Source organism: Vipera berus (genome assembly GCF_964194415.1).
Source record: "Vipera berus genome assembly, chromosome: 1".
NCBI lineage: Eukaryota > Metazoa > Chordata > Lepidosauria > Squamata > Viperidae > Vipera > Vipera berus.
In genome coordinates, this window is record NC_138202.1 from 193,202,283 (window position 1) to 193,215,357 (window position 13,075).

Genomic DNA, 13,075 nt, shown 5'->3' on the forward strand with positions numbered 1-13,075 from the left:
AAAAATTGCTTTCCTAAAATCAAATATGCTTTTTTCTCTGGAAGAATGGTTGAAATCATTTTCAGGTATCAGGTAACATCTACATAAAAATTGCAAATAATTATGAATACAATTAATTTCTAACCTAAACAAACCACATTCTCTCTCTTTCATTCGCAATAAACAATAATGAATCATGTCATTTTTGTTCTACTTAACTGAAAAACCTTGGAATTAGTCTTGGCTGAATTTTATGATGAGAGCTTTAACTCTCTTTTCCCGTCTTCTGAATGGGACTTCAAATATTATTCTCATTTTCTGGACAGTTAAATTATCCCACCAAAAATGTCATCTGCAAATTATCTTGCCAGCATCTGTTAAGAATCCTTTCCACAGACCAATTAAATACAGCAATTCATAAAAAATCTGCAGCATAGCAAAGCAAAAACGAGACACTGAAATCTCCATGCAAAATTGTGAATTCTTGGGGCACAGGCTTCCAACCAGCTATGAATCCACAGGATGATCTTCATTAGACAGAGAAAAACTCAAAGCGTGTTCCGTTTGAGGCCATTCTGGGACTAGGCTTGCAATTTTTCAGAAACACATCATCCAGAAGAAGTCAGACTATGAAGTTTCAAATTTGTACTTCAAATACAGGAGTCCAAAGTTGAAAAAGAATTCTAAAAATTAAAATTAAGCTTTATTTATAGAAGAAAATCCTCAGATGATGTTCAAGTGCTCCATTTTCTTAAAGTAGATGTGATTACAGAAAAGCTTTCCAACTCTGCAATGTCACTAGCGCCCTATTACTTACACAGGAGTCTTCAATAGTTTTGAAAACTATTTTAACAATGTACTAAATTATTATTTTTTCTATAGCTATTATCCTCTGTATAATTTATTTTGTAGCCTTCAGAAATTCCTTGTCACCTGATCACAAGCATAGTTTTTAAGCCAGCCTCTCAAGCTGACATAGATTTCCCTAAGAGAGTTAAAGTTCAACCAACAGGAAAGTTATCAATCAATCCTCTAAGTTGCCAATAAAACCTCAAATCCTTCCATGTATTCTGCCATTTTGCTTTTTTCTCCCAAGAGACAGGAAAAGCAGAATGTCATTATATGTACACATCAGATGTTAATAAGTAGTGATGCTGGAGATGGAAGCGTTTTAACATTCCCCATGCAGTTTAGCTCCCTAATGGAATTAATTCATTAGGTAATTGAGCTTGCTGAAGGTATCTATATTTTATCTTTAGTGAGGAAGAAAAGTAGAATATACATTCTCCCAATACCACTATTTTAATAAAAACAAAGAGAAAATGGACTCTCACTCTCTCTGTGTTTTGGATAGCTCCTAAAGCTAATGCCTTGTATATAGTCATTTAATGCACAAAGGCTCATGAATTCCATTTCCCAGAGAGGTTTTGAACTCCACAGAATAAGATCTGACTATGTATGCCTGGACATTCCTAGTGAGAATTAATTTGATCATGTACTGTTTCTTGGTGGTGAATACTACTGCTTTAAAAGACAATATGCACTGTCTTCCTATGAAAAGTTTCAAACTAATTCCTGTTTGATTTATAATTTTATGAGCTTCATCTAGTGCAGGGGTAGGCAACCTTGGCTCTTTTATGACTTGTGGACTTCAATACCCAGAATTCTTGAACCAGCCATGCTGATTCAGGAATTCTGGGAGTTGAAGTCCACAAGTCACAAAAGAGCCAAGGTTGCCTACCCGATCTAGTGAAATATAATATTACATTAGAATTAAAATATTGTATTTTATGCATATTAGGACATTTTCTTACCTACCATATGTTTTGTATAGGATGGATCACTGTAATCTGCCATCCCCTCCTCAGGATTAATATTTAGCTTATCACGCAATGGAGTTCTGCCTGGTGTCACTCCTATCACTGGCTTGGGAGTCATTCCACTATGAGGAGTCAGGCTTTCAGTTCCGTGAGTAGGAGTCCTAGAAAAAAATACAATATATGTGTCAGTTCTCAGGCAACATCTGAACCCCTTAAATATATTTATCAGAGCACTTGCTAATATGACTGTGTTTTAAGTTTTGAATTAGCAGGTAACAAAATTATAAGGGCATAAAAAGAGGTAGAAAAAACGGAATTTTGTTTGATGAACAAAGTAGATGAGATTGGAGACATAATGAACTATAAGATTTGGGATGAAAAAATCAGCAGTTCTATCTATATCACAGGCAGTCCCGTTCACTACTCAAAAAGCCTGTTGTCATCTGCCTATCGTTGTCTTCTTTGAACTGCCATAATGGGGAGGGGGAGACTTGGGAAGGGCAGAGTGCTGGAGGTGTGACAGACTCTTATGGGAAATTGGGGAGTATGCAAACTGATAGGGAACAGAGGTGCTAAACCGAGTCATCTTCCTGCCTTCAAGGACACGGGCCCTGAGAAAGGAATTTGCTGTGGCGCCAGAGGCACCACATTCCCAAAATACTGGAACAAGACCTGATTGGACTGCTCCCACGGGGGAGGGGGGGAGTTTTGGACATTGAGAATTGCTTTCCGTATATGATTTTGCACGGTTTTTCTTCAGGGCTTGCCTTGCTCACGCTGCACTCAACATCACTAGTAAAAGTTTCTTTAACATTCATAGAGTCAAGGGTCATTCTTTCCTAGGGAGCAGTCGGGATCACAATCTTCACTTTTAAAAAAGTCCTGAAACTCAAGACACCAATGTACAGATATTTTTTAAAAAAATATCTGATAACTCTTGTTTGGTTGAATACAGGCCCTTGTATCTTGAATTTGGTATTCCTATGGACTTTGCATATTTGTGTGACTTGCTGATCTTGAGTTTTCAGACTGGATTTAAAAAAAAGACTTGTTTTGTTTTGCATTAAAAGAGTTTTCTGTGGATGCATACTGTATATTTTTGAACTTGACTGCCAGTGACTTTCAGAGTGCACTTAAAATGCAGATTTTGCTATTATATAAAGACTGCTGACAATTAGAATGTAAATGTGGTCTGTTTTTGCTTCTAAGATAGTATTATTCATACAACTAAGCTGAAACATTCTTTTTCCTTTGGCTATAAGGCAAGCAAAAATATCTAATAACAACGTTTTGGAACAATAGTAAATCAGCCATGGTGGTCCCAATGATTTCTGGTACACTAGGCGCCATACCAAACTTTTTTGGACACCACTATGCATTGACAAAATTTCCGTCTATCAAAAGGCCATACTGCTTGGATCCACACACATACTACACTGGTAAACTGTGACTTCTTACTTGATATGTATGAAAGCCAACACCAGCTAAAGAACTGGCAGCTGTTACTTCACACTGTAGTGTATATAATAATAAAGCAGGAGTTGTACTGAAAGACAAAGAGGCTTCCTATTCTTTTTGAAACTTGCTTAATATATACATTACATTATATTCAAATTATCACTAGGAGTCAAAAACAGCATAAAAAACTGCCAAAGCATAATTCTTCAAATTTTAAAATATTTTTGAAAACATTAAAAAAAAATCTATGAACTATTCATTCTTGTAGCTTTGAGGTAAAAAACAACAACCAAGGGAACAAGGAACACCAAATCTATGTATCCATTTAGAACTTTCTAAAGAAGTGTTGCAGGAAGGTTATTCTGTTACCTAAATTGAGGACACTTTTGTGTTTCACACATACCTATATAACTGTAGCTTTATATTTTTTTTGTAAAGATCCTTAAGAGTACAGTTCTATATAGAAAAAGTATATATATGCTTCAGTGATGTTGTTCAATATATTGAACATTCAAATTTCTTCTGTATAAAGGACCGCCTAAGTGGCAAGAGGCTCCTGGGAATTGTCTTAGGGATCAACCTAATCATCAAAGCAGAAACTGTCCCTCATTCTTTGCAGAGAAATCTAAAATACCCTTCTCAACAACTAAAGTAGTCTAATTTACCTAAAGGGAGTGGAAAGCACAGTATTTGGTGTCTGAACAACTTGTCTTTGAGGTGTTATTCCAGAGAAATCACTTTCATGGAGAGGTGTATTAAGACCCCCTTTCAAGGGGGTGTCAACATTTGTAAGTGCCATTAAATTCTGAGCTTCCTGTAGGAAAGACATACAAAGTGCATAATCAACATTTTTCAAAATCGCTACTCAAATCATAATTAAAAAATATAATACAGTTGAAGTCAGAATAATATACCAATTATGAATCACCGTATACAAGCACATATACAAAATTACCCAGAGATATCTAATGTCTCTGAACAAGGAATTAGTCTTTACCACTATCTGAATGCTTTAAATTAGAGTTCATTTTGGTTACAAAAAGTCTTTTTTTAAAACCTTATACTTGAGCTGCTTCTGCATTTATTCCCCCTCCCCCCCTTCACCCTCTGGATAGGTATGGAATGTTTCTACTCCTTAAAAAAAGGACGACATATGAAGCCTGTTTCCACCAAGCCACAATAGTTATCTATCTATATATAGAAACCAAATAAATATGTAAAAATTATCTGCTGGTATTTAGCCCTTCCCAATATTTTTACTCCATGGCAGGCAGAATTGTAGTAATAGAAGTTGCAAAGACAATTTGTTATTTTAGGCATTACCTGTAGGATTCTGTCCTGTGCTGCAGGTGTTTTAGGTGTTCTAAGGGCAATGCTGTTGTTGGTTACACTGTATTCTGATAAGAGCGTGCTGGAAGCAGAATTTGTAATTCCAGATTCTTCTGCTGTTTGACGGGCAATCTCACTTGCTTGACCAACTTTAACTACTTCCTCAAGTTCTGTATCTGAAATCTTAAATAAGGAGCAAATAAAATAAGAAACAATATTGCAGGATTGTAATATACAGGCATGGGCAACAGCTAGTAAAAATCCCAACTTTAACCTCAAAAAAAGTGGTATATTATGAAAGAAGAGAATGCTTGTGCTGCATATTCCACCTGGAGACAATAAGGGAGGAACAGACTGATTTGCATAAACTGATATAGTTTATGCATCACAGCTTATATGTTATTGCAGCCTAAATGAAACACAATTTGTGCTTCTACTGATGAGTGTTTTGTTTCCATAATTAAACAAACCTGTAAGACAATTCTCTTTCACACCAACAGAAGAACCACCAGCGATAATAACAAGCAACGTACCTGAGGAGCTGGAAGCACCAGCTTACTTCTTTTTTTAGTAAATTCTGAAACCCCACTAGTCTGAAGAATTGCTGATGGTAAATCAGATTCTTTTTTCCGTTTCAGCTGTTGCTTATCTTTCTTTCGCTCTCTTCCTTCCTTTTCACTAATAAATAAAATAAATTAATTAAATACAAGGTTTTTGCAAAAAAAATCATCTAACGTGCTTCTGAACTGGATAGGAAAGAGGTGAAATTTATAAGAAAGGTTATTGTTCATAGGAGCTATCATATTCCAAATTTGAATGAATCTAGTTGTTTGCAAATTCTTTTACAATCTAGGTTATTAGCAGATATTATATGTTTTATTTTTCATCAAAATGGACTGAAAGGTTGTTATCGAAATGGCTAGTTTACACTATTTTGTAAAAGTAAAAAGTTGATGTTTCATGGTTCATTTTACTGAACCAAAGGAAGTTGGGAGTCAATGCCTTTTTCTTCTTTTTTTCCCCTTCCCTCACTTTTTTACTCTCTTTCCCCTTGCCTATCTTTCCCACTATTTGCTTTTGTATTTTCTTTGTATTGTATACTATAAGCTAATAAAAACAATTTAACCGGGGGAACAAAAGCAATATCACATGACCTTAGTGACAGCAATCCTGGATATAATTACTTTTGTAATTTCAGGACCATAGGGGGGGGGTCAAGGAGGAGGAGATGGGAGTCTCAGCAAAGCAAGCTGGCAGAAGTGGCCAGGTACTACTGAGTGCAGGCATTGTGGCACATGGGTGGGTGTGCAGGCGCCATGGGCAGGCGTTACTGAGCGCAAATGAGCAAGAAAGCAGTGGGAGTGGGAGCAGGAGCAACTTCCAACTTTCTTCTGGCTTCCCTGTTAACTTTCTTTGTGGGAAGCAAGCAAGAAATATTGGAAATTGCAATCGTGTGACTGAAGCTCACTGTAAGAGCGTTAACTGCAAGCACCTGGACTGCAATCACGATTGTGAGAATGCTGCAACAACTGGAACTCTGGTTGTTAAGCCCCCCTTGTTCACTACCACTGTAACTTTGACATGCTGTTCACTGCTGGTGCTGCTCCAAAGAAGGAAGAGAGCAGAAAAAGAGGGAGAAAGGAAAGCAAATCTGCACTGGGTACCTAAACGGTGCAGAAGTGTGTAGAAGAGAGAGGAGGTGGTGTGAGTCTGAGAATGAGAAGAGCAGAAAAAAAATGGGGGAGGGGAGGGGGAAGAGAGAGGGAGACCAGAAAAAGGGCAGAGAAAAAAGACAGGGGAGGAAAAGGAAAGGGGAGGGAACATGCTTTGTTGCTCTTTTCCTCTTGGGCTCCCTCCTGCTCTGCCAAGGACCCCCTGTATGTGATTATTTTATTTCTAATTGGCATCTGAAATATGTTGTTGCCATTTTTCCCATGGAAAGTTAGCACTGTTAAATATTAAGATGGTTAAAATTATAAGTTCAAAACTATTTTTTCAGAAGAATGTAATTTATCACTTTAGAGCTGCCACAGCCGGGAGCACAAACAGAAGGTAGCCCCCCCTTCCAGATATCTTTTGAGGAAGCTCTACAAAATATGCTTACGCTATATTTACAAGAAGATAAAAATGAATGATTAACTCTTAAGAAATTCCAACGTAAGTGCTTTATTACTGTTTTTAAACTACAGGGATTAGTAAATGACTTAGATGAATTAATAAATGACTTAGATGAGGGAACTGAAGGGGAACTCATCACATTTGCAGATGACACCAAGCTGCCAGGAGTAGCCAACACCCCAGAAGACAAACTCAGGATCCAAAAAGATCTCGACAAACTTGAACAATGGGTCCTATCCAACAAAATGAATTTCAATGTAAAGAAAAGCAAAGTTTTACATTTAGGCAGGAAAAATCAAAGGTACAAGTACAGATTGGGTGAGACCAGGCTTAAAAAAAGTAACTGTGAGAGGGACCTGGAGTCCTAGTGGATGATCACTTGACTATGAGCCAGCAGTGTGCAGCAGCAGCCAAAAAAGCTAATACAATCCTGGGTTGTATAAATAGAGGCATAGAATCAAGATCACGTGAAGTATTAGTACCGCTTTATAAACCCTAGTACGACCACACCTGGAATACTGCAGCCAACTTTGGTCACCTATCACAAAAAAAGATGTTGAGAGTTTAGAAAAAATTCAGAGAAGAGCAACTAAGATGATCAAAGGCCTGGAGACTAAAACATATGAAGAACGGCTGCAGGACTTGGGTTTGGCTAGACCAGGGGTCGGCAACCTAAAAAAGAAAAAGAGCCACTGGGAACCGGTTCCATCACAAATTAAAAAAAGAGGGAGCCGCGTGCGTGTGTCCATGCACGCGCATGCGCAAAAAGGTTTTTTGCGCATGCGCGGATGCACGCGGCTGCCATTTTTTTAAAAATGAGATGGAACCGGTTCCCGGTTGCCCGATGGCGACGGCCCGTCTGCAAAGCTGCCGCTTTCGGCAGCTTTGCAGACGGGCCGTGGCAGCTTCCTCAAAGAGCGGCGCCCCTGCCCATTCCGAGAGGTGCGCGCGCACCTCTCCGAACGACCGGAGGTGCGCGCGTACCTCCGCGCGAATGGGCAGCGGTGCCGCTCTTTCAGGAAGCCCGCCGCGGCCCGTCTGTGAAGCTGCTGAAAGCGGCAGCTTAGCAGACGGGCCGCGGCAGCTTCCGCAAAGAGCGGCGCCCCTGCCCATTCCGAGAGGTGCGCGCGCACCTCTCCGAACGACCGGAGGTGCGCGCGCACCTCCCCAAACCTTTGGGGAGGTGCGCGCGTACCTCCGTGCGAAGGGGCAGCGGCGCCGCTCTTTCAGGAAGCTGCCCGTTCGCGCGGAGGTACGCGCGCACCTCTCCAAAGGTTTGGGGAGGTGCGTGCGCACCTCCGCCCATTCGGGGAGGTGCGCGTGCACCTCTCCAAACGGGCGGTGCCACTCTCCATTTGGAGAGGTGCGCGCGCACCACTGCCCGTTGGAAGAGGTGCGCGCGCACCGGGCGGCTGGGAGCCGCAAGAGACGGCTCAAAGAGCCGCATGCGGCTCCGGAGCCGCAGGTTGCCGACCTGTGGGCTAGACTAAAGAAAAGAAGTAGGGGAGACATGATAGCAGTATTCCAGTGTTTGAGGGGCTGCCAAAAAGAAGAGGGCGTCAAACTATTCTCCAAAGCACCAGAGGGCAGGACAAGAAACAAGGGTTGGAAACCGATCAAAGAGAGAAGCAACCTGGAATTAAGGAGAAACTTCCTGACAGTGAGGACAATTAACCAGTGGAATAGCCTGCCCCCAGAAATCGTGGGTGCTCCATCACTGGAGATTTTTAAGAAGAGGCGCTAGACAGTCACTTGCCTGAGATGGTATAGGTTCTCCTGCTTAAGCAGTGGGCTGCACTAGAAGACCTCCAAGGTCCCTTCCAGCTCTATCGTATTCTAAATACAAGGGGCTAGAAATAGTTTTAAAATAGTCAGAGAAAAGGTTTTATTCAATATCTGTATGCAAAAAGAATGACATTCCCATTCTTCTGAAATCCCCATGTTTTCCCAGAGAGCCCTTAGAATTAGAAACCCTCAGGAGATAAATGGCTGCCCTTGCTGTATGTGAAGATAAACATGTACAACTTGAACAATATTTTAAGTTTTGTGAGGGCCACAAACAGAATTTGATATATCGCAAGATTTTGCTCCAGGGAATACTTTAATCCAAATTCTACTTACGATCTCAGTTCCCCATCCAAATCTTGTTGTCTTAGTTTCCTAAAATCTGCATCCAGTGCCTGGTAGTTTTCTTCTGATGTATCATAAAAACCAAGAGCAGGTTTCTTCTCAAATGGGATTTCAGCATTGTAATCTACTCCTCTTTTCTTTTTTCTTTTTTTCTGGATCTCAATTCCTGCTGCTCGGAGTTCTCTCCTTTTTTGTAGAGCAGCAAGACGCCTGAGGAGTAAAATCGAATTTGAAGTAAATGTTAAAGGCTATAACATAAAGAACACTTTTGTTGAAGGCACTGATACATAAAATATCCATGCTTTTGTTTAAAAAAAACAAACCCAAATCTCCATTCAATTGTTGAATTTCAAAAAACAAAAAAATCTGTGTGAGTTAAGACTTATTAAAAACTCCAGGTTTAAATGCAATATTTCAAATATGTGATTGGTTCTACTAGCTTTATCACAATTATGAAGTCTTGAAATACACATTATTCAACCTTAATGGCAAGATTCAGTAGATGCACTTAATTTCATATCCAGAATCTTGTAATTTCAAACTAAAGTCCCTCACATCTTCCAAGTATGTAGAAAGATAAACAATGACTTTCCTGTCCTGTCTGAAAACATAAGAAAGCAGTAAGGCAAGTTCAAGAGTTGCAGATAATTAGAACCAAATTAACTCTTCCATTACAATTAACACTCTGTTTTCAACATATTCCAGACTTTTCTCATAAATGTACAAGGCCGCTTAAATGTTGGATGCCAGCTAGGTCACTATAACTAAGCCATTATTTAAAACTCCTGGTTTAAGATGATGTCTTATGTGAACCTAATCACTCAGTGGGATCCACTATCAGACCTCAGTACTGGTTTCTCAAATCCAAACTGAACATTTCAGCCATTAAATGTAATGAACTACACAATGTTCAACCTTATGGCCCTTTACCACATTAAATCAGCAATTTGGCTTTACCACTAATAAATTTGAAAGGAACGTAATATTGCTGAATTGAAATCCATAATCTCATCCCAATTTTAACTTTTCTTTAATGATTTAACACCAATTTGTCAAATTCTGAAGTGCTTATCAGAAAGTGAATTAGATCAAGGAAGGGGATGGAGTCCATTCATCTAGATCCAAGCTGCAAGGAGTGAGCCTTAGAACCCATCCCACAGATTTGCCATGCATACAAAGCAAATCTTGAAAAGCCCAAGCTATCTATGTCAAACTGGAAGCATGAAAACATTGTTAAATCTTAAATCTAATTAGAGGCGACTAAGTTGAATCAAAAAGGTGTAGGCTGTTATCTACCTGGCTTCTTCTAACTGCTTCTCTCTTGCTTTCCTTTTGGCTTTCTTTCCCTGAGTGTTAGCCAAACGAGCTCTAGCTTCCGAAAGCATCTCAAGTTCATCTGCAAAACAAATATACAAAGTCCATCCATTCATTTACAAATGGCAACCTGAGAACAGAACAGCCTTTCAAAAGTTGAAAAAAATCTATAGATTCTACATCAGCTACAAATTCTAAAACCTACAAATTCTACATCACTTAAATCTTCTTTGAACTCATTTAGCTTGATAGAATTCTTAACTTATATCCATTATAGCTCTATATTCAGTCTATTCTTTAGATTAAAGAATAATCTAAGTTTGCTTTTACGTTACTGAGGCTAGAATCTCAGACTGAAACATCTCAGGCATAAATGATCTGCAAACACCATTTTCTAGAACAGTCTACATTCAGCTTCTCTTTTCTGATTTGTTATCTTAGTATTTTGACAATATTCAGAAAATTGCACTGCAAGGCTGCTGGCAACATTACATACATGATTGCCACAGAGAATTAAGGAAGCTACTGTAAACTATAATGTAAAATATATTCACTGGATAAGATGATCATCATAGGCAGACGTAACTTATGGGGACTCTATGACCACCTTATCACACGGCCTGGAAGAACAACCATGTTTTCAACAGTTTTCCTAAATGTGTCTCTGGGAGGATACTGTTCCAGAGGATCGGCATTGCAAAAGAATTGGCATACTTCCTGGGTATCACAAGGTGACATTGTTTGAATGGAAACTACAACAGTGCCACCCTGCTTGATCTTACTGGATGGGCAGAAACAAATGAAAATAAGCAATCCTTTAGATAGCCAGATGCTCTGCAATGAACAGCTTTAAAAGTAATAATTATCCACCTGAAGTGCTCCTGAAAGCTGATTGGTAACTAGACCAACTGTTGAAGCAGTGAGATTGTGTGAGCATAATGAACGAATACTGCCTGTGAGTGGCATACTGGAGCAGTTTAGCTTCTGGATGGTCTGCACGGATATAGTAATTTAATCATGAGATGACAAGGGCTTGAGTGACTTGACTAGCCAGATGCTCTGCAATGAACAGCTTTAAAAGTAATAATTATCCACCTGAAGTGCTCCTGAAAGCTGATTGGTAACTAGACCAACTGTTGAAGCAGTGAGATTGTGTGAGCATACTGAACGAATACTGCGAGTGGCATACTGGACCAGTTTAGCTTCTCAATGGTCTGCACGGATATAGTAATTTAATCATGAGATGACAAGGGCTTGAGTGACTTGACTGTCTGAAGGGCCCCCAGGCACAACTGGCATACTAGATATTCCTGTGCAAAAAGCTTTTTTGGTCACAGCTGCCACCTGCTTTTTGAATAAGAACTGGAGATTCCAAGACTTTGACACGATCATTAAGCCACCCGAGTCATGATGTATAGGTAACCAGGAACTGATGGATGAACTCACCTACTAGTTTTATGCAGTGTTAAATAGAAGGGAAGAGAGCATCAAACCTTGTAGCATTTCACAAATCAAGGATGATAGGCATGATCTCTCCTTATCTGTCAACACTGAGTGAAACTGGCTGGGTCTAACATGAAGCTGACTAAGCTAACACACTGTTAATTTGGCAACTGGAGAAACCCATTCATTTTCTTCATTATGAGACTTCGAGAATCAGAAAATCAAACTCACTCCAGATTATTTTATAAGGCCTTGCCATTTCAACTGGATCTGTCTAGTCACAGTCCAAGTCCTCACAATGGCCTGGGAGATTGTCTTGAGACCCATTCTTCTCTAATAGGGCCCGGAAAGCTTTAAACAGGGTAGCTATCAACAGACACAAAAAAGCAGAAAAATGTTTTGCCATCATATCACCATGATGTAATCCTTAATATGGATTCTTAGTCATGCTATTACTTCACTCTTTATCTTTCTCTAAAGAGTGTCCAGATCTCTCTTCCTAAACTGTATTTCCTGGAGATCCTCAGAAAACAATGAACACACCAGGATATGCATAGGAAGAAAGGGACATTTAGGGGCAACCCAGCCTAAGGCCATTATTATCAACACATTCTGTCTTTATAAGATAAAGACTCCCTCAAATCTAGCTCAACTAACTTACTTTCTTTTTATTTCTTTCTCTCTCTCTTCCCTCCCTCTTGAGATAAGACTATCATACTATTGATTTAATGAAGAAAGTGAATAGGACAAACATTAATTTAAAAACATAAAACACAAAAGGGAAAATACTCAGGGAGTGCTTCGACCAAAGGGAGACATAATTTGAAAAAAAAAATCAAGCATACCCTCATCCATATCAATAGGATCTGGCCTGGCCGGCTTAGTTTCTGGGTTTGGATCAATTTCTCCAGGTTTAAGTTTTCTAGGATCATCGGCAGTTTCTTCCTCATTGTCCCTTTGAGCAGCTTTATCTCTATCAAGATGATACAAAAAACACAAAAGATAAGAAAACAACATTTCTAAGAAAATTACACAATTTAGTAATCACTGCAATTTCCAGAATGCCATAAGAACCAAAGCAAAATTCCTGCTCTATTATTAAGCACCTCAAAGTTTTCTTCAAAAAGTTTAGGCATTTCTATAACAGGAAGTATTCCAACATCTAAGAATCTATGCTCCCATTACAATGAAAAATTACTTACAATAAAAATTCATAATGCTCCAAGCACTGGGCAGCTGTTCGTCCAATAATTGGTGCAATAGTTCTCCATTGAGTTGGCATAAGTTTGGCCAAATGAAGCAATTTCTCTTCTTCCTCTCGTGACCATTCTGTCTTCTTAATACTTGGGTCTAGCCATTCATACCTTATGCAAAATGAAAATTTGGTTGCTTAACAGAAAGTTTCTATTAAATATAAGAATACATTAAAGTATCAGCATTGACCTTCAGTTTTAAGAAATAAATTTCTTGGATTTCTTTTGTGT

At 39.1% G+C, this 13,075-nt stretch overlaps 1 protein-coding gene across 2 annotated transcripts in view; it reads right to left on the reverse strand.

Moving 5' to 3' along the window:
• CDC5L (cell division cycle 5 like) overlaps nt 1-13,075 on the reverse strand; it is a 30,051-nt gene that overhangs the window by 14,395 nt on the left and 2,581 nt on the right. For both annotated transcript variants that reach the window (XM_081313049.1, XM_081313050.1), the window contains exons 3-10: nt 12,794-12,955; nt 12,437-12,564; nt 10,131-10,230; nt 8,826-9,044; nt 5,120-5,264; nt 4,581-4,769; nt 3,923-4,071; nt 1,798-1,960 (exon numbers count right to left, since the gene is read on the reverse strand). In XM_081313049.1, coding sequence (XP_081169175.1) covers nt 1,798-1,960; nt 3,923-4,071; nt 4,581-4,769; nt 5,120-5,264; nt 8,826-9,044; nt 10,131-10,230; nt 12,437-12,564; nt 12,794-12,955 — 1,255 coding nt within the window. The remainder of the gene's footprint in view (nt 1-1,797; nt 1,961-3,922; nt 4,072-4,580; nt 4,770-5,119; nt 5,265-8,825; nt 9,045-10,130; nt 10,231-12,436; nt 12,565-12,793; nt 12,956-13,075) is intronic.